Source organism: Micropterus salmoides, unplaced genomic scaffold, assembly GCF_014851395.1.
Source record: "Micropterus salmoides isolate LMB-PRFRI ecotype aquatic unplaced genomic scaffold, ASM1485139v1 Ms_hic_scaffold_17, whole genome shotgun sequence".
Taxonomy (NCBI): Eukaryota; Metazoa; Chordata; class Actinopteri; order Centrarchiformes; family Centrarchidae; genus Micropterus; species Micropterus salmoides.
In genome coordinates this window covers 5,430,234-5,448,600 of record NW_024040817.1, presented here as the reverse complement: position 1 = coordinate 5,448,600, position 18,367 = coordinate 5,430,234, and the positions used below count along the sequence as shown (strand labels likewise).

Sequence of the window (18,367 nt, the reverse complement as noted above, 5' to 3'; positions counted from 1 at the left end):
CTCTGCTGAGGTTTCAGGAGCTTCTTGAAGTTAGAGGGACGCCCCTGCTCTGATGGCACGTGGCAGCTCGTTCCACCATCGTGGGGTCACAAACTACCAATAATCAATTTACTCAGCGAGAGCCTGGAACAAGCTCAGATCAGAGGGTCCCTTCAGCTCCTCGGCCGTGAGCAAAGTAAAAGATGAACAATAAAAAGTCCCGTGATACGTTACCGTGTTGGGTTCTCTGGCCACAGATTCCACCACTGAATATAACATCTGTAACGAGCCTGTTGAGTCAGCAGGAGGAGCTGTTTGACTGGAAGTAAACGGGAAGCAAAGGAAGAAGGAAAAGGAGAAAAACTGAAGTCCTTCAGGGAAAGAGAGGGAGGGTGGATGGATTTCCTGGTTGGAGCCACACCTCAGAGAGAGAGAAGCAGACTTGTGCTTCATGATCTCAGTCTGAAGCGTTCAGGCGGCCGGCCGGTTGGTTTCTGATCTTCTCTGGTGAGTCTGCTGCTGTTCTTTTTAAACTGCTCAAACTTTACATCCACATGCAGGAAAACCTCTCTGTGAATTCAGATTCAAAGCTCCTGGACTGTTTTACAGGAAGGTAACAGCTGGAGGGATCAGACTCACATGACTAGAACAAATGTAATTAAAACATTTAGATTTTTAAAGAAAAGGTTTAATTAAAGCACCTTGGGTTGTCTTAATGTGTGTGTTTTATACATTAAGGGATACTTTTTTGAAGCATTTGAACTCGGTCTGGCAGCTCGGGGACACCGGTGTTACACTTTTTTATGTGACCCGTCCTGATTTGTGATTTTAGGGCTTGAAAGGATCTCGAAGTGCGTTTCCTCTCAGTTAAGATTATTCCTAATCAGGTCATAAGATCCAACGGGCCACAGAATAATCTGTAACACCCCAACTTATTTGTAAATCTCTAGATTTTTGTCTTAAAGTAGTTTGAATTTCTTCTTTACATCAACTAAAACTGTGTCAGATAATAAGTTTAATCTCTGTGTGTCCAGAAAAGAGTCACATCCAGGACGTGGTTAGCTTAGCTTAGCACAAAGACTGAAAGCAGGGGGAATCTGCGCACCTAGCTCTGTCCAAAGTAAAATAAATAAGCTTCAAATTTAGTCAATTTCAGTCACAGAAACCTTGTTAAGCTCCCAGTAGTGCTAATTCAGTATGATATCCATTATCAACAATGGGGGCAAGTTATGCTAACAATAACCAGAAAGCTAATTTTAATTTAGATTTGGACCAAAAGCAGACAAAAAAGTCTGGAGAATAAAAGAGAAGGATATTTATTGTAAGGGGAATGTAGATGGAGGGAGCAGAGAAGCAAAGGCAGATGAGAAAAGAGCTTTAATTAATTTTCTAATAACCAAACTTCTGTTGTTGATGTTAAGCTAATGTTTATCAAGCTAATGATATTTAGACATGTTAGCTTGCTAACTTAAAGGTACGCTGGTGGGGTTGTCTTACATTTTACGAAATGCTCTTGTTCTCTGTTTTGTCTAAAGTCAAAAAGTAAAGATGTGTGTGTCCAGTACAGAGATGTATTCAGGACACGGTGATCCTAGCTTAGCACAATGACTGGAAGCAGGGGGAAACTGCTAGCCTAGCTCCATCCATCTAAAGAGGACAAAAGCATCATGTAGGCCTATAGGTGTTTAAAACGTGGGTGCAGATTGTCAGTCAGTAGAAAACTGTAAGGAAAACCTTCTTTGATCCCTGACATCACAGCAGATCAGTCATGTGGAGGTTAAAGGTCAGAGGTCACAGGGTTCAGACAAACACTGATGTGGCCGCTGAGATCAGGAAGAAGTGTTTAAGGAAACTCTCAGCTAAAAATATCCCTGTGCCGCCCCCTTCGCTGCCTGGTTTCCATAGTTTTTCTGAAACATGTTTTCAGTGAGAAGGTCCAGATCTGGAGCCAAATTACAGGTCTGGAGTCAGTTTATAGGAAGAAGCTGCTGGCTGCGGTGATCTGGAGGAAACACTGCAAAGCTCTGTTTCACTGTTCCTGAGTCAGAAACAGGTTTATTGCCAAGTAGGTTTTCACATGTAAGGAATTTGCTTTGGGGGAGATATTTGCCCATTACGCCACATTCAAGTGCTGTTGGAGAAATGTGTGGTAGTTTTGGAAACTCTTACATTTTGAACAGTGTGTTGGTAAAACAACATTTTACCTCAGTGGTTTACTGTCGTCTGGAAGAAAAATTAAACATTAATGTATCCTTTAAAGCAGCTATAATCAATATTCTTATCGCAACAGTGCTACCCACAGAGCATGGTCACCATCTCTGCAGCCTCTTTTAGATGCTAGCTTTGGTTTTTTGATGCAGATTTACTTGGACAGGTAAAAGCACAGTGATGGTGACATTTTAAAGATGCTGGCAGGAGGACAGCAGAGCAGAACAGGTGATGATAGGTGTGACATGTAAAATATGTTGTGAATGAAACAGATCTCAGACTGAGTGGCCCAGTTGTTAGTCTGACCTCCTGACAGATAAACCAGTTAGTGTTGTTTACAGCTGCAGTGTGTTGGTTTAATCAGAGAGAATGTGTGTCATATAAAGACACACACACTGATAGTCTCTGGATGTTTCTGGATAGTTTCTGGATTGTCTGTGGTTGGTTTCCGGATTGTTTGTGGTTGGTTTCCGGATTGTTTGTGGTTGGTTTCCGGATTGTTTGTGGTTGGTTTCCGGATTGTTTGTGGTTGGTTTCCGGATTGTTTGTGGTTGGTTTCCGGATTGTTTGTGGTTGGTTTCCGGATTGTTTGTGGTTGGTTTCCGGATTGTTTGTGGTTGGTTTCTGGATTGTTTGTGGTTTCCGGAATGTTTGTAGTTTCCGGAATGTTTGTGGTTAGTTTCTGGATAGTTTGTGGTTAGTTTCCGGATTGTTTATGGTTAGTTTCCGGATTGTTTGTGGTTAGTTTCTGGATTGTTTGTGGTTGGTTTCTGGATTCTTTGTGGTTAGTTTCCGGATTGTTTGTGGTTTCCGGAATGTCTGTGGTTGGTTTCCGGAATGTTTGTGGTTAGTTTCCGGATTGTTTGTGGTTAGTTTCCGGATTGTTTGTGGTTAGTTTCCGGATTGTTTGTGGTTGGTTTCCAGATTGTTTGTGGTTTCCGGATTGTTTGTGGTTTCTGGAATGTTTGTGGTTGTTTTCCGGAATGTTTGTGGTTGGTTTCTGGAATGTTTGTGGTTGGTTTCTGGAATGTTTGTGGTTGGTTTCTGGAATGTTTGTGGTTGGTTTCCGGAATGTTTGTGGTTGGTTTCCGGAATGTCTGTGGTTGGTTTCCGGATTGTTTGTGGTTGGTTTCCGGATTGTTTGTGGTTGGTTTCTGAATTGTCTGTGGTTGGTTTGTTGTTAGTTTCTGGATACTTTGGGGTTAGTTTGTGGTTAGTTTCCGGATAGTCTCTGGATCGTTTCTGGTTAGTTTGCTGATATTTCTGGTTAGTTTCTGAATCATTCTCATTGTTTGTGGATTGTTTCTGGTCAGTTGGTTGTTAGTTGACTGGTTAGTTTCTTAGTGTTTCTGGTTGGCTTCTCTTTAGTTTGCTGATGTTTTCGGTTCCCACAGCAGCTCTGACTCGTCTGCGGTGGATCAGGTTTTGCCTCTCTGCAGACAGTTCAGGTCCAGCAGCAGACATGTGTCATCACTCCTCACCTCTGTGAGAGCTGAACGCTCTGCTAAGCTCACCCTTCAAACAAAAACGTGTCTATCAGTTAAATGTTTTCGGGACTTTCTCACTGACTCAGAGTTTTGGGATTGAACTCGGTCCACTTGTCTGGATTTATGCTGTACAAGTCTACAAGTCCTCAGTCCTCAGTGTTCACAGCAGCATGTGGCTGCTGGACTCTGACCTCGGTGTTTGTTAGTGTGCAGAGAAGTAGATTTAACCTTCAGCCTTTACAAACACACACACAGCTGCCAAAGCCAATGCAAACACAAATACACTTTTAATACAAAATAATATAATCTGCTTATATTATTAAACGGTTTAGCCTCTTTCTGTTGCTGATGTGAAGTCAATGTGCTGCTGAATATAAACGAGACAGACTACAGCAGCTACTGGTTAGTTTGGATTAGTTAGCTAGTTTGACTGTTTCAGGCTTAAGCAGCTGAAATCATATGCAACACATTCTCACTCCTAGCTCGTCACATATGGACGCATGCTCAGTTAGTTAGTTTGTAACGCACTGGGAAGCCCCTCAGTAGTTTTTGAACACTCAAAGTAGGTTTAGTATATAAATAACAGAAAAGGTCTGAGTAAAGAGGGGGTGGGGTGGACAGATGGGTCAGAAACTGGATTTTCACCTGTAACTTCAGTCAAGTGAAGTTATTTTAACCCAAAACCTGATCTTTTCCTAAACCTAACCGAACTGCGACATTTCACAACGTTAACCACTAGTTTTTATTTAAAGTCTAACCTGGCATTGCATATTAATCATTGCTAGAGTTGGGAGTGAGAATGTGTGTCATGTTAGACTAATGTAAGTTAAAGGGATAGTTCAACATGTTGGGAAACTGCAGTCGCAGTTGTTGCGCAGCTTCCTGAAGACTTGGTATCCTGTCTGAGACCAGAACCTCAACCTGAGCTCACTGACTGGACTTGGCAACCTGCTCTGTACCTTAAGACGCTGCACTAATTTTATAAATTGTTGCTGTTGAAATCTTTATTTTGGGGTGAACATTTCTTTTCTAGAGCCTGATTAGCAACGTATGTCCTTCCAGCGATAAAGGATGTGACTCCTGATTGTTTTGTGTTTTAAATGAACCATCAGAGGCCGATTGGGTCTCGAACTGCCACTAATGGAAAAGCAGAACTGAGGAGACGTGAAAGACGTTCGTTGTGTTAAAACAGGAGAAACCGTTCAGTCGACCGTTAACCAGCCGCAAAGTTTTTCCTTTAAGAGTCTGAATGAAAAGAGCTCATTGTGAAGCTGCTCGCTCTCTCTGCTGTCCTGCTGTAGATAATAGTCTCTCTATCACCCTGACCTACTCTCTCTCTCTGTTCCTGGTTAGTTTTATAATAAATTACATGAAATAAAAGGAATATTAGTAGTTTATGGCAGAGCTGAAGGAAGTACTCAAATCTACTACGGTGGAGCTCGTTCTGAACTGTTCAGTATCAGACTGATGATTCTTTTCATTCTGGATCAATCTGCTGATTATTTCCTCCATCGATCGTTTGGTTTGTAAAGATTGTGCCGTCACAGTTACCCAGAGTCCAAAGAGACGCCTTCACAATAAGAGCTGCATCTGATGATTAGTTTATATATCTTTTATTTATCTATTAATTTATCTATTTTCTTGATTAATCGATTTGTTTTTTTTGGTCTATAAAATGTCAGAAAACAGTGAAAAATTGTGATCAGTGTTTCTCAAAGCTCAAGACGACGTCCTCAAACGTCTTGTTTTGTCCACAGTCCAAATATATTCAGTTTACTGTCACAGAGGAGGAAAGAATCAGAGGATTGATTGAACTCCTTTATTGATTGTAAATATAAAAGCGTCGCAGCAAGAGATGCCATCAAAAGGATGAAACACAATAAAGTCAGACGATTTATTTCCATTGTGGTCCTAAATTTGGGCATTTTTTCTCAAACAATGACTCTGAGCGATTCATTGAGCAGCTGTAATTACAAATATTACAATCATTCAGAGGAAAAGCAGCTTGAGAGAAGCTGAAACATCGAATGTTTTACAGGAAAAAGACTTCAGCTTCAACTGACCGATTAATCGACCGATTGTTTCTGCTGTTTAATCTATAATCTAATTTATCATCAGATTTTATAAACTCTTCATGTGTTTTGTGACTAAAGCTGTCAGATAAATGTAGTGAAGTAAAAATATTCCCCTCTGAGATGTGGTGAAGTACAAGTACCTCAAATGTGTACACCATTAGAATAAAGGCAGCACTCAGTGAGCAGCTCTAAACGTCCTCCATGGCTCCTGTTTCTTATCACAGATCGCTGTGTGCTGAACAGGAAGTGACAAGCTGGAACAGGAAGTGAGTGTCTGCGTTTAGAAAGAGGAAGTGAAACATCTGGCAACTGAAGAGCTGATCAGAAACTGAATTTATCTTTAAGTTTAGATGAAAAATGTAGAAGTGAAAGAGACATGATCAACCAATCAGACGCTGCGTCTGCAGTGTGTTTACATTTCACTGAAGAAAGAAATGTCTGTGTGAAATCCCTAAAATACCCCCAGCAGCAAAACGCCCCGTGACATCAACAACAGTAAAATGTATTGATAAGATATTAATAAACAGGAATGAATTTGGAAACAAAGACAAACCGGAGCAGAAAATATATAATAACGAGTTTAGTTTCAGTAAAAAGTGACCGAAAACAAAATCAAAGCAGCTGTTTTGTTGTTTGCTCCCCTGATAATGTGAATAATAAGCAGTTTTTCTATATTTATTGATTGAAGACTGCTGACGTATTATCATGACCAACTCCACAAACCTGCCGTTTCTCCTAAAGTTACTTCAATAAATATCTTTTATTAATAAGTCGATCAGAATATTTAGAGTTTTATCTTTTGCTTCAGTTATTTTATTTTACCTTTGTTTTACCAGGAAGTCCCACTGAGATCAGAATCAGACCTGTAGCAGCGAGAAGCAGCCGTACAGATAAACACAACATGTTAAAATACAACCCGACGTGAGAAGATTCACAGCTACTCAAAGGCCTTTCATGAAAAACAACCACATGCCTCCTTCAGCACATTCTTTATGACGCTCTTAAATTACACTTCTCTAATTTGAGATCTTTAGATTGTTCCAGGTCTGTAGTGTGAAGATGCAGTTTTCCTGTTCTGTCAGAAACTGGGGTTCAATGAAAAGCGATAAAACGTAGACTGATGGATAAAAGCAGACAAACGTTTAATAAAGCCTTCAGTCCCTCTCTCAGCTGATCGTGTGGGTTTCTGTGTGTGACCTCCGGGCCACCGTACGTCTGTCTGAGCGGTGCGTTCACTGACATCCCAGATCAGGAGTCTGTTTCATCTATAACGCTGCATCATTATAAAGCTCATGTGTTTTGTGTGCATACACACATATATATATATATATATATATATATATATATAATGTGTGTATATATATATAATGTGTGTATATATATATAATGTGTGTGTGTGTGTGTGTGTATATATATATATATATATATATATATATAATGTGTGTATATATAAAATAATTAACTGTAGAAAGTATGAAATGTAAATAAAAATATGAGTACTTCAGTAAACGCACTTCCACTGTTAAACTTTTTTTTTCCTCTGAGCTGCTCGACAAACTTCAAGTTCCCAAAATTCAAACTTACAGCAGATCGGACCGGACCATCAGACAGGAAGTGGGGGGGGGGGCAGCCTGTGTTTCCCCCTGCAGCTGTTGGTTCACTCCACCGTCTCCACACAGTTTTCCTGTTCTTCCTCCTCACGCTGACATCATGGGACAAATATTCACACACTCTTGTGCACACTCTCCAGGCTCTGAGGTTTAAATGAAGTCATGAATCTGCTGAACAGAGAAGTTAGCGCCACCTACTGGTGTTCGTACAGGTAATTTAATGACTGATCACAGACCAGTTTGTCACAGATGTGCACCAGTTTACACGGTTTCAAACCCAGTGAACAAACTAAAACACCAGGAGAACAGCGGCATGTGTGAAACTCCAAGAGTGAAGACAGAAAACACAGATACAAAATCACGTTTCGACTTTATTCAGAACTGGAGCTGACCAAATGATTGGTTTGGTTTCAGACGTGTTCCGATTGGTCGGTTGCTACGTTGTTGTGTTCTGACTGGTTGGTTGGGTTGTAGATGTATTCTGATCCTGCCATGTGGACCTGACCAGGATCAGGACTGTATTCAGAGGGTCAGTAACGGGAACCAGGGAACTTTAGGCATGTGCACACAAAAAGAGGTGCTTGTCACACCGCATTTCTTCCTGCAGATCGCTCAGGGTGAATTTGGAGTAAGGAAACAAAACAGTTTGTGCATCCAGCTCAAACAGGAAGTCTTGATCTGTCCTCCTCCAGGTGGAACGTATGTCTGAATATTAAGCCCTGCGGCTGTGAAGGTTTACATTCCTCCCTGCTGATCTCTGCTGGATGTAAAGCTTGAAGCTACATGTCTCTCGTGTCTCCGTCCTCTACACATTCTCCCTTTATCATCTGCTGATATGTGTTGGACAGACTCCAGAAGTCCAGGACCAGAGCACAGACTGGAAATAGAAACACCCCTCTTATCATGCAGTCGAGTCGGACCTTGACTTTCCCTCTTTCACAAAGAACGTAGCAGCTGGAGGAGGTTTGGAAAGATAAACATCGCAGATTGATTGTTGAAGCCACAGCAGCGTACAGATGGTGAAATCAATGATGAGTTCAATAATGATGATGAGTGTAAACCTCATTGAACACAGCGTCAGAAAGAGAAATGTTGTGACTGACGAGCGCTAGCAAATTAGTGTTTAGCTCGTGACTATTTCATTTCAGAGCAAAATACTTACACATAAACATATGATGCTAACAGACTGAAGCTAAAGCTAACAGAGGGCTGTTCAGGTTCTCTGTGTTTTATTACACTCATCAGTCTGTTCCTCTCTCACCTGAGGCCAAAGCTCACCTGTGTATCAGGTACACACAGGGTTGTTGTTGTTTCTGCAGGTGTTTTGTATTACTAAAATACGTCATTTAAAGCTGCAGTCACTTTGTCCAAACTCTGTACGCAGCCCAGAAACAGAAGTCTGTGTGGACCAGTTTCATTGCTTTCAGTGATCACGTTCAGCGAGGACACAGGGAAACCACAAGACGCCAGCAGAGCAAGTACCGTTCACTGGTTTAAATAATCAGTTCAAACCAAGATAAACAAGCTTACGAAAGAGATAAACAAGCTTATGATAGAGGGATAAACAAGCTTACGATAGAGATAAACAATCTTACGATAGAGATAAACATGCTTACGATAGAGATAAACATGCTTACGATAGAGATAAACAAGCTTACGATAAGAGATAAACAAGCTTACGAAAGAGATAAACAAGCTTATGATAGAGGGATAAACAAGCTTACGATAGAGATAAACAAGCTTACGATAAGAGATAAACAAGCTTACGATAGAGGGATAAACAAGCTTACGATAGAGGGATAAACAAGCTTACGATAGAGATAAACAAGCTTACGATAAGAGATAAACAAGCTTACGATAGAGGGATAAACAAGCTTACGATAGAGGGATAAACAAGCTTACGATAGAGGGATAAACAAGCTTACGATAGAGGGATAAACAAGCTTACGATAGAGGGATAAACAAGCTTATGAAAGAGATAAACAAGCTTATGAAAGAGATAAACAAGCTTACGATAGAGATAAACAAGCTTACGATAGAGATAAACAAGCTTACGATAGAGATAAACAAGCTTACGATAGAGGGATAAACAAGCTTACGATAGAGGGATAAACAAGCTTACGATAGAGGGATAAACAAGCTTACGATAGAGATAAACAAGCTTACGATAAGAGATAAACAAGCTTACGATAGAGGGATAAACAAGCTTACGATAGAGGGATAAACAAGCTTACGATAGAGGGATAAACAAGCTTATGAAAGGGATAAACAAGCTTACGATAGAGGGATAAACAAGCTTACGATAGAGGGATAAACAAGCTTACGATAGAGGGATAAACAAGCTTACGATAGAGGGATAAACAAGCTTACGATAGAGGGATAAACAAGCTTATGAAAGAGATAAACAAGCTTACGATAGAGGGATAAACAAGCTTACGATAGAGGGATAAACAAGCTTACGATAGAGATAAACAAGGTGCTCCCACCCAAGGCCAGACGTGAGCGTTCTGTGTTCCCAGGAAACAAACGGCCTGTTCTCACTCCAACTCCAGCGTCAGTTTGTGACGCACTGGGGATCCCCTTAGCGCCATGGTTCAACACACCGAAGCCCTGTAGCGTCGGTTATGAACGCTAAAAGTAGCTGTAGGATATTTAACAGTGAAGTCCGACTAAGTAGGTGGATGGGGCAAAACCGGACTTTCCCCCAGGAGACCGGTACTCGTTTCCCATGTGAAACATTCAATGTTTTATTTAGGTTATGCAAGTAACGTAAGTTAAGTCACGTACTGTTATTTTAACCCAAACCATGATCTTGTCCTAAACCTTAACTAAATTGCAACGTTTAACAACATTAAAAAAACTTGTTTTATTTTGAAAGTCTAACCAGATGTTGCTTATTTATTCTTGATGACTTCACCGCGGAGCCCTACACGTCCAAAAACGACCCTTAAGGGTATGCAGGGCGTTAACAAGCGACGCCAAGGTGTCTTGACCAAGCGTCCGTATGTGAAGCCCTGCGATGAGAACAGGTTGCAACAAACACTCACATTCGGCCTCATGTGATAACGCCGGTTCCTGCCAGCCCGTCAGAACTGAAGAAGCCTCTCGGCCTAAGAGGGTCTAACAGTCGAGCTGAGTTTAACCTCCTTGGATGTAGAGAAATAACATTGTGGCTACGTATCCTTTAGTCCAGTCAGTACAGTGAAGTACGGATGTATGTGAAACATCATTCAGAGCTCAAAGATGTGGTGTTTTGTTGCAACGAGCTTCTTTTGAGACTCGTCTGAAGCGTTTTGGAGGTGAGGTTACAGACCGGAGGAAGAGTTTTATAATAAAGTGGCCTCAGCGCTGACAGACCAACGTGTCCTGTCTCAGGATCAGTTTCATCTGGAAACAACAAGAACAAAACATCCAGAAACACTCTTTCATTTCAGTTTTACAAGCCCGAGTGTGTGCGTTGTGTCAGTGTGCGTTGTGTCAGTGTGCGTTGTGTCAGTGTGCGTTGTGTCAGTGTGCGTTGTGTCAGTGTGCGTTGTGTCAGTGTGCGTTGTGTCAGTGTGTGTAGGTGTGTGTGAGAGTGTGTGTTGCGTTGTGTTTGGACCACACCCGGTGTTTAGTCATGCTTAATGTGTTCGCTGTGCTGACGTCTCTCTGAGGTTTGGTTCCCATGCAGCTCAGTGAGAGAGAGGATTCTGGTTCTTCTGTCTTTGTGAGGACTACGTTTGAGTTTCAGGACGTTTTATTTGGCTGTTTGGGAGTTGAGGTCAGTGTTTGGCACGATACTGAAAAGTGTAATCAACGACTTATTACTCATTTAAAAAGTAATGATAAACTTTCTGATTAGAACTGTTAACTGAATAATTTCAGTTTTTAATAAAAGCTGCACATTCAGGATCTCTTGCTGAAAAACTCTCCTCCTTTCTTTTACTATCTGAACCAAAGGACCTTTTTAACTGCAGCTAATTGGGTTGTTGTCATTTATTTCCTGTTGACTTTTTAAATGTTGCAGCAATTTAGAGCAAAATAACACAGAAATGACTCAAACTGCATCACCGTTGGTCAGGAAATGAATGTGGTTAAATAAAGGCGTCTGTGTGTGTTCGAAACTGTTTCCACGAGCCCAGACCTGTTATTGATTATCTTTACATCCAAGAGAAGAACCCTCTTTCTCTCCAAATTAAAAAACTTTAATTCATGAGCAAACAAACCTGACCTGCTTCAGTCGGTCCAAATGTTGCTGCCAAGATTTTTATTTCTCAAACTGTGACCCAAAAGTCTCGACCATGTCTGAGTTTATTTGCAGGAGAACATCACGGGTTTTTACTTTGTTCTGGTCTCCAGTGTAACAAAGCAAGTGAACATTTATAAAAGAGTTGCTCTTTTACACAGAACTGGATCTGTGTGTCAACGAACCAATCGCAGCTCAGGATGACACGAGGCGGTTCGTGTTTCAGACTTGTTCAGACAGAAAACCAGCGAGGCGATGAAATGAATCTCTGACAGATAAAAATGTTCACTAGTGAGGGAAAAAAAAACAAACGTCTGATTGCAAAAGATGAAGTTACACAAGCAGCTGCAGGTTTCGCCACAGATCTGTGGACGTCCTTCATCTGGGCAGAAGTCTGAATAAAAGACAGAAACTTGTGAAAATGTGTCTGTAACTTGTTTGTTTTTTCCTCCACAGATCAAACCTGAAGCTGCAGCTCAGGAGACGTTTGGATTCAACAGATTTTGGATCCATTAACACGGAGGACCCAGTTCATTTTACACGTTCCTCTCAGAGCTTCTTCTGGATATCCAGTTTTTATTTTTGTATTTTCTTCTCCGGACAGCTTTCAGCCTGACGCGGGGCACATTTTGGGGTTTTGGGTCTGCAGTTTTTGTCTGAATGCCACAGGATTACCCACAGGCTGCAGTCCCCCCCCCGGCCTGCAGGGCGGCAGCAGAGAGCGGCGGCCGGCCGCTGGACACACGGAGCGTCGGCATGAGCGACTTCTGGCACAAAATGGGCTGCTGCGTGGTGGCTAAACCACCGCCGGTGAGTAAACTAACCATAACCTAAAAGTTCAACCCGTCCTCCCTCCCGACTCGTCACATATGGACGCGAAGTCAAGAGCCATCAGCTTCAGTTTGTAACGCACTGGGGATCCCTGTAGCGTCACAGTTGAACGCAGTGGGGGGGGGAGCCCTGTAGCGTCGGTTTGTGACGGTAAAGGCAGGTAGATGATGTTTAACAGAAAAGAGTAAGAAGGTGGATGGAGGGCCAGAACCCCGACTTTGAACCGGGAGACCAGGGTTCAGGTTCCGCGTGAAACAGAAAGTCAACATTACATATTTTTATTTAAGTTATGTAAATTGCGTAAGTTCCGCAGGTGACGTTGGTGAGCTTGTTAATTGACCTACGTTTGACCCAAACCGAGTACTTTTTGTGCCTAAACTGAACCAAACTGCAGCGTTTTCTGACTTTAATAACGTGCCGTTTCAAAATGTCGATGTTTCGAAACATTAGCATTTTATTTTGAAAGTCTAACCAGATGTTGCATATTTGTTGTTGCGGAGCCTTAAACGTCTAAAAAAATGACGCTAAAGGGCCTCGACCAAGCGTCAATATGTGAGGAGTCAGAGGTGAGAAGGTGTTGCTTCATCCCGTCAGTCGGCGTCTGGTACAAACACACACGGCCGCCTTCAGCGCCTTGTTCAACGCTAAAAGTGCTTCTGTGAATAACAGAAAAGTAAAGAGGTGTTTGAGGCGGACGGGTGGGACAAAAGCTGGACTTTCACTCAGGAGACTGGCGTTTGTTACCTGAGAGAAAGAAGAGTTTATATATCACTTACAAAAGAGGGCTGCACAATATATCGTTTCAGCATCGTCATCGCAATGTGGCCGTGCGTAATAATCACATCGCAGGATGTGTGAAACACCTAAACTTTGTTGCTGCTTGATACAAAGGAAAACTCAGACAGTTCTCGTTTTCCATGACTGATCTACAAGAGACGAGCGATGGAACATAATTTACTCTGATTTAAAGACAAGCAGGCTCCATAGTTATTGATCAGTTGTCCCCGTTAGTTGTCGACCACAACTTGAAAATAAGGGAGGAACAGGAGAAAACCAAAAAGACTTTTGTAAAGCCCTCAGGGGGCTGATATTTTTAGCATTTTGTTTAAAATGTTTACTGCATTAAAGCTGTAGAAAGGATGGTTTGCACTCAAAAAAAGAGAAAATTTAATGTTTACCTTATTTTCTATGCATTTCCCTACAAAAACATCCCAATAATTCCAGGATGCTTAATTCTTTTCAAATAGAGCAATTTAAGTCACCTGGTGAAAATTCCTACATTTTTTTCATCTCACAATATATCTCAGAATAGAAAGTTTATTCCAATATTGTGCAGCCCTATTACATAATGTACATAAGTTACGTGACTTACACAACGTACGTAAGTAACGTTACTTTAAGACATAAGTAATGTAGTTATTTTAAGCTAAACCATGATCTTTTCACAAACATAACCAAATTACGATGTTTCACATTGTTAACCACTAGTTTTATTTTGAAAGTCTAACCAGATGTTGCATATTTATTGTTGCTAACTTTAGCCCTACACGAGCTAAAGCGACGCTAAAGGGTAATTCAGAGGGTTTCAAACCAAAAACAGTTTGGCTGCTGATTCGACCGCTTATCAACACAGTCAGCAGGAAGCGTTTGCGCCAGACTGCTGCAAGATTTCTGTCAAAAATCGCACCGCTTCTCAGTCAGATCTGAACTCACGGACATTAAAAACACAGGCTGAATCAGATTATTCATGAGATTAAAAAACCTGAGATGATCTTCACCTACAGAAGCTTCAGTTACTGAACGTGGTTTTCACTGAGTTCAGAGGGCAGCTGGCCAGCGTTTGTGTTTTTCCTCCTGTGAATCAGATAATCTGAAGTGTCAGTGAGGGAAAACTCTCTCAACTGCTGGATTTTACTCAAGAGGAAACAGGCGGCAGAACTTCCTCTTCCTGTTTCACCGTGAACCCCGACCTGCTGCAGGCCGACGCCCTCTGGCCACATAATGTCACAAACACTTTGTTTGTTTGGAAACTGTTTCTGAGGAGACGTGTTCCCGTTAATGTGATGTCGTATTTCATGAATCACATTCACCGTCAGTGATTTTGACCTGGAGACCTTATTATTTATGAACTTATTTACGCCACCAGAACGAGGAGAGAAAGGATTTAATTTGTAATTTGGGTGACGCGATGCACTAATAAGACGTTTGTTCTTAGAGCATCAAACAGGTGAAGCCAATAGTGAAGCCTGAAACCTGCGTCCTCTCTAGCAGCCAGCAGGGGGCGACTTAAACCTGCGTCCTCTCTAGCAGCCAGCAGGGGGCGACTTAAACCTGCGTCCTCTCTAGCAGCCAGCAGGGGGCGACTTAAACCTGCGTCCTCTCCAGCAGCCAGCAGGGGGCGACTTAAACCTGCGTCCTCTCTAGCAGCCAGCAGGGGGCGACTTAAACCTGCGTCCTCTCTATCGGCCAGCAGGGGGCGACTTAAACCTGCGTCCTCTCTATCGGCCAGCAGGGGGCGACTTAAACCTGCGTCCTCTCCAGCAGCCAGCAGGGGGCGACTTAAACCTGCGTCCTCTCCAGCGGCCAGCAGGGGGCGACTTAAACCTGCGTCCTCTCTAGCAGCCAGCAGGGGGCGACTTAAACCTGCGTCCTCTCTAGCAGCCAGCAGGGGGCGACTTAAACCTGCGTCCTCTCTAGCAGCCAGCAGGGGGCGACTTAAACCTGCGTCCTCTCTAGCAGCCAGCAGGGGCGACTTAAACCTGCGTCCTCTCCAGCAGCCAGCAGGGGGCGACTTAAACCTGCGTCCTCTCTAGCAGCCAGCAGGGGGCGACTTAAACCTGCGTCCTCTCTATCGGCCAGCAGGGGGCGACTTAAACCTGCGTCCTCTCTATCGGCCAGCAGGGGGCGACTTAAACCTGCGTCCTCTCTATCGGCCAGCAGGGGGCGACTTAAACCTGCGTCCTCTCTAGCAGCCAGCAGGGGGCGACTTAAACCTGCGTCCTCTCTAGCAGCCAGCAGGGGGCGACTTAAACCTGCGTCCTCTCTATCGGCCAGCAGGGGGCGACTTAAACCTGCGTCCTCTCTATCGGCCAGCAGGGGGCGACTTAAACCTGCGTCCTCTCTAGCAGCCAGCAGGGGGCGACTTAAACCTGCGTCCTCTCCAGCAGCCAGCAGGGGGCGACTTAAACCTGCGTCCTCTCTAGCAGCCAGCAGGGGGCGACTTAAACCTGCTCTCTCTCCAGCAGCCAGCAGGGGGCGACTTAAACCTGCGTCCTCTCCAGCAGCCAGCAGGGGGCGACTTAAACCTGCGTCCTCTCCAACGGCCAGCAGGGGGCGACTTAAACCTGCGTCCTCTCCAACGGCCAGCAGGGGGCGACTTAAACCTGCGTCCTCTCTAGCGGCCAGCAGGGGGCGACTTAAACCTGCGTCCTCTCTAGCGGCCAGCAGGGGGCGACTTAAACCTGCGTCCTCTCTAGCGGCCAGCAGGGGGCGACTTAAACCTGCGTCCTCTCTAGCGGCCAGCAGGGGGCGACTTAAACCTGCGTCCTCTCTAGCGGCCAGCAGGGGGCGACTTAAACCTGCGTCCTCTCTAGCGGCCAGCAGGGGGCGACTTAAACCTGCGTCCTCTCTAGCGGCCAGCAGGGGGCGACTTAAACCTGCGTCCTCTCTAGCGGCCAGCAGGGGGCGACTTAAACCTGCGTCCTCTCTAGCGGCCAGCAGGGGGCTCCGGCTCCGAGAGCTGAAGCGCCTTAAACCTGCGTCCTCTCCAGCAGCCAGCAGGGGGCGACTCTATAGAAGTCTGTGAGAAAATGTTTCTACTTGTCAGCTGATTTATTCCCTCAGTAAACACTTTCCTGATGAGTTTCTGGTCTCAGTCGCTAGTTTCAAGTCTTCTTCAACACAGCATGATGTTCATTTAGTAAATTATGGTCCCATTTAGAGGAACAGAGACCAGGAAGCAGGGGAGGCTTTAGGGCGGGGCTACAAGCTGACTGACAACCTGTCAATCAGGATAGAGGCGACTCGTATCCGCCGCTCTGCGTACATTTTAACCAGCGCCGCAGAAAAACCTCATCAGGAGTCGCTGCTCATTTTTCCAGGAAGTACATTTTGTTTTCAGGCTGTTTGTCGCTAACTAAAATTAGCATCCCAGCTAACATAACAGTTAACATAAATTACAACAAAGCTAACTAGCTACACCCTCTCGTCCAAATATGGTCACGTCTGGTTCCAAAAAACCAAGATGGCGAAGAGGCTTCAGAGACGTCGTGGCTACGCCGTTCTGGCTCTCTCCCCATTCATTCAGACAGCAGCCTGGTGTGGTTAGTCTGAAATAGCTGCCCGGAGGCGTCGCCAAGATGGCTGCCGTTTCTGCTGTCAGCCAGTCAGGGGAACGCAGTTTGTCGCCGGCTTCTGAGAACAGAAAAAACTTTAATGTTCATCACAAATATTCTGTGACTCAACTCACACGGAATAAAAACAAGCATGAAGCAAAGACATGCACAGAGTTAAGAGCTAATATATATATATATATATATATATATATATATATATATATATATAAAGCTGTGGGAGGAGTTACACGGGTGAGGGCGCCTGTTTTGGTGGACCGGCCGGATACCGACGGCGGGCGATGCCTGTTGTTTTACTTGCATGATAAATGATCTGAGAACTTTTTGTTTTTAACAGAAAGTGGCACTAAATCTTAACAAGATTAATTATCTTAATTGAAGGCAAAACATGCTTGTTTTTTGTCTGACAAGATGTTTTTTCTTACCAGGCGGCTTTTACGTTCGAGAATTTCACTTGTTTCAAGTTGTTTTGTCCTTAAGTAGCGAGTTAAATGTTCTTGTTCTGTTGGCAGATCATTTTTAAGTAATATTTCCCCCATTTTATTGCTTTTTTCCTTGTTTTTGAGAGCTCAGTTTCTGCAGTGTGAGTCGCTGCTCAGGTCTCACTGTTAGTCCTGTGGTCATTTAACACTTGGTACGCCAGCGGTGGAAGAAGTACTGCAGTAAAAGTACTAATACCACACTGTGAAAAGTAAAAGTCCTGCATTCAAAACCTTACTGAAGTAAAAGTATGTATTGTCGCAGTAAAAGTACTCCTGTTGCAGTAAAATGTTGTCTGTCTGATGTTCCCGCTGCATTAATGTGCGTTTTAACTCCTTTATAACCGGTTTGGTACTTTAAACTGCAGCAATGCTAATCTGGCTAATGTCCCCGTTTTCTCTGGACAGGAAGGGGATGAATAATCTGAAAAGTAATCGACAGAAATAAAAAAGGTTTCTCCTCTCTGAGCTGCAGGGAGTGAAGCCGTCTGTATTTATAGTTTTCTGTTTGTTCTGCAACAATACACTTTTAATAAACACACAGCGACTCAGGAAGTTAAACTGAGCTCCTTTGTGAAGGCTCGGGCGGAGATATGATGTAACCGCCTCTATAACATTTACTCACTGTACTTAAGTACACATTTGAGGTACTTGTACTTGGCTTGAGTCTTTCTACTTGTGCTTTACATTAATGATGAGGAATAATAATCTGATGGGAGGATACATCATAGTACAACAGGGACACTGTACTGCTTAAATACCCGCAGGCCTGATTATAATCACATACTTTTACTGCTTTAGTACTTACTCACATACTTGTACAGCAGATCAATGAAGGACTTTTAGTTGTAAAAATACTTGTATTTATTTTTATTATTATACAGTATTTTTACTGTGTGGTATTTGTACTTTTACATCCTTCCCCTGCCGCTCTTATTTTGAAGGTCCAGCCTGTTCCCTGATTTGGTGACTCACTGATGACATAATGATGATGATAATGATGATCAGCTGTTTTTAATCCCTCGTGGTCGTCGGCCTCGGCGTTACGTTATGTTACTGCTCTCAGATCAGTCCGAGTGTCCGTCCGTCTTCCCGTCATCATGAGCTGCATCAGCTGT

At 43.3% G+C, this 18,367-nt stretch overlaps 1 protein-coding gene across 2 annotated transcripts in view; it reads left to right on the top strand.

Moving 5' to 3' along the window:
- The first annotated feature begins 337 nt into the window (after positions 1-337).
- cdc42se1 (CDC42 small effector 1) overlaps positions 338-18,367 on the top strand; it is a 30,435-nt gene continuing 12,405 nt past the window's right edge. Inside the window, exons 1-2 of one of the 2 annotated variants that reach the window (XM_038724400.1) lie at positions 338-486; positions 12,044-12,397. In XM_038724400.1, the coding sequence (XP_038580328.1) occupies positions 12,248-12,397 (150 nt within the window). In that variant the 5' untranslated portion in view covers positions 338-486; positions 12,044-12,247. Of the gene's footprint in view, positions 487-10,970; positions 11,123-12,043; positions 12,398-18,367 lie in introns of those variants that run through there. The other variant, XM_038724401.1, reaches the window with a different exon arrangement.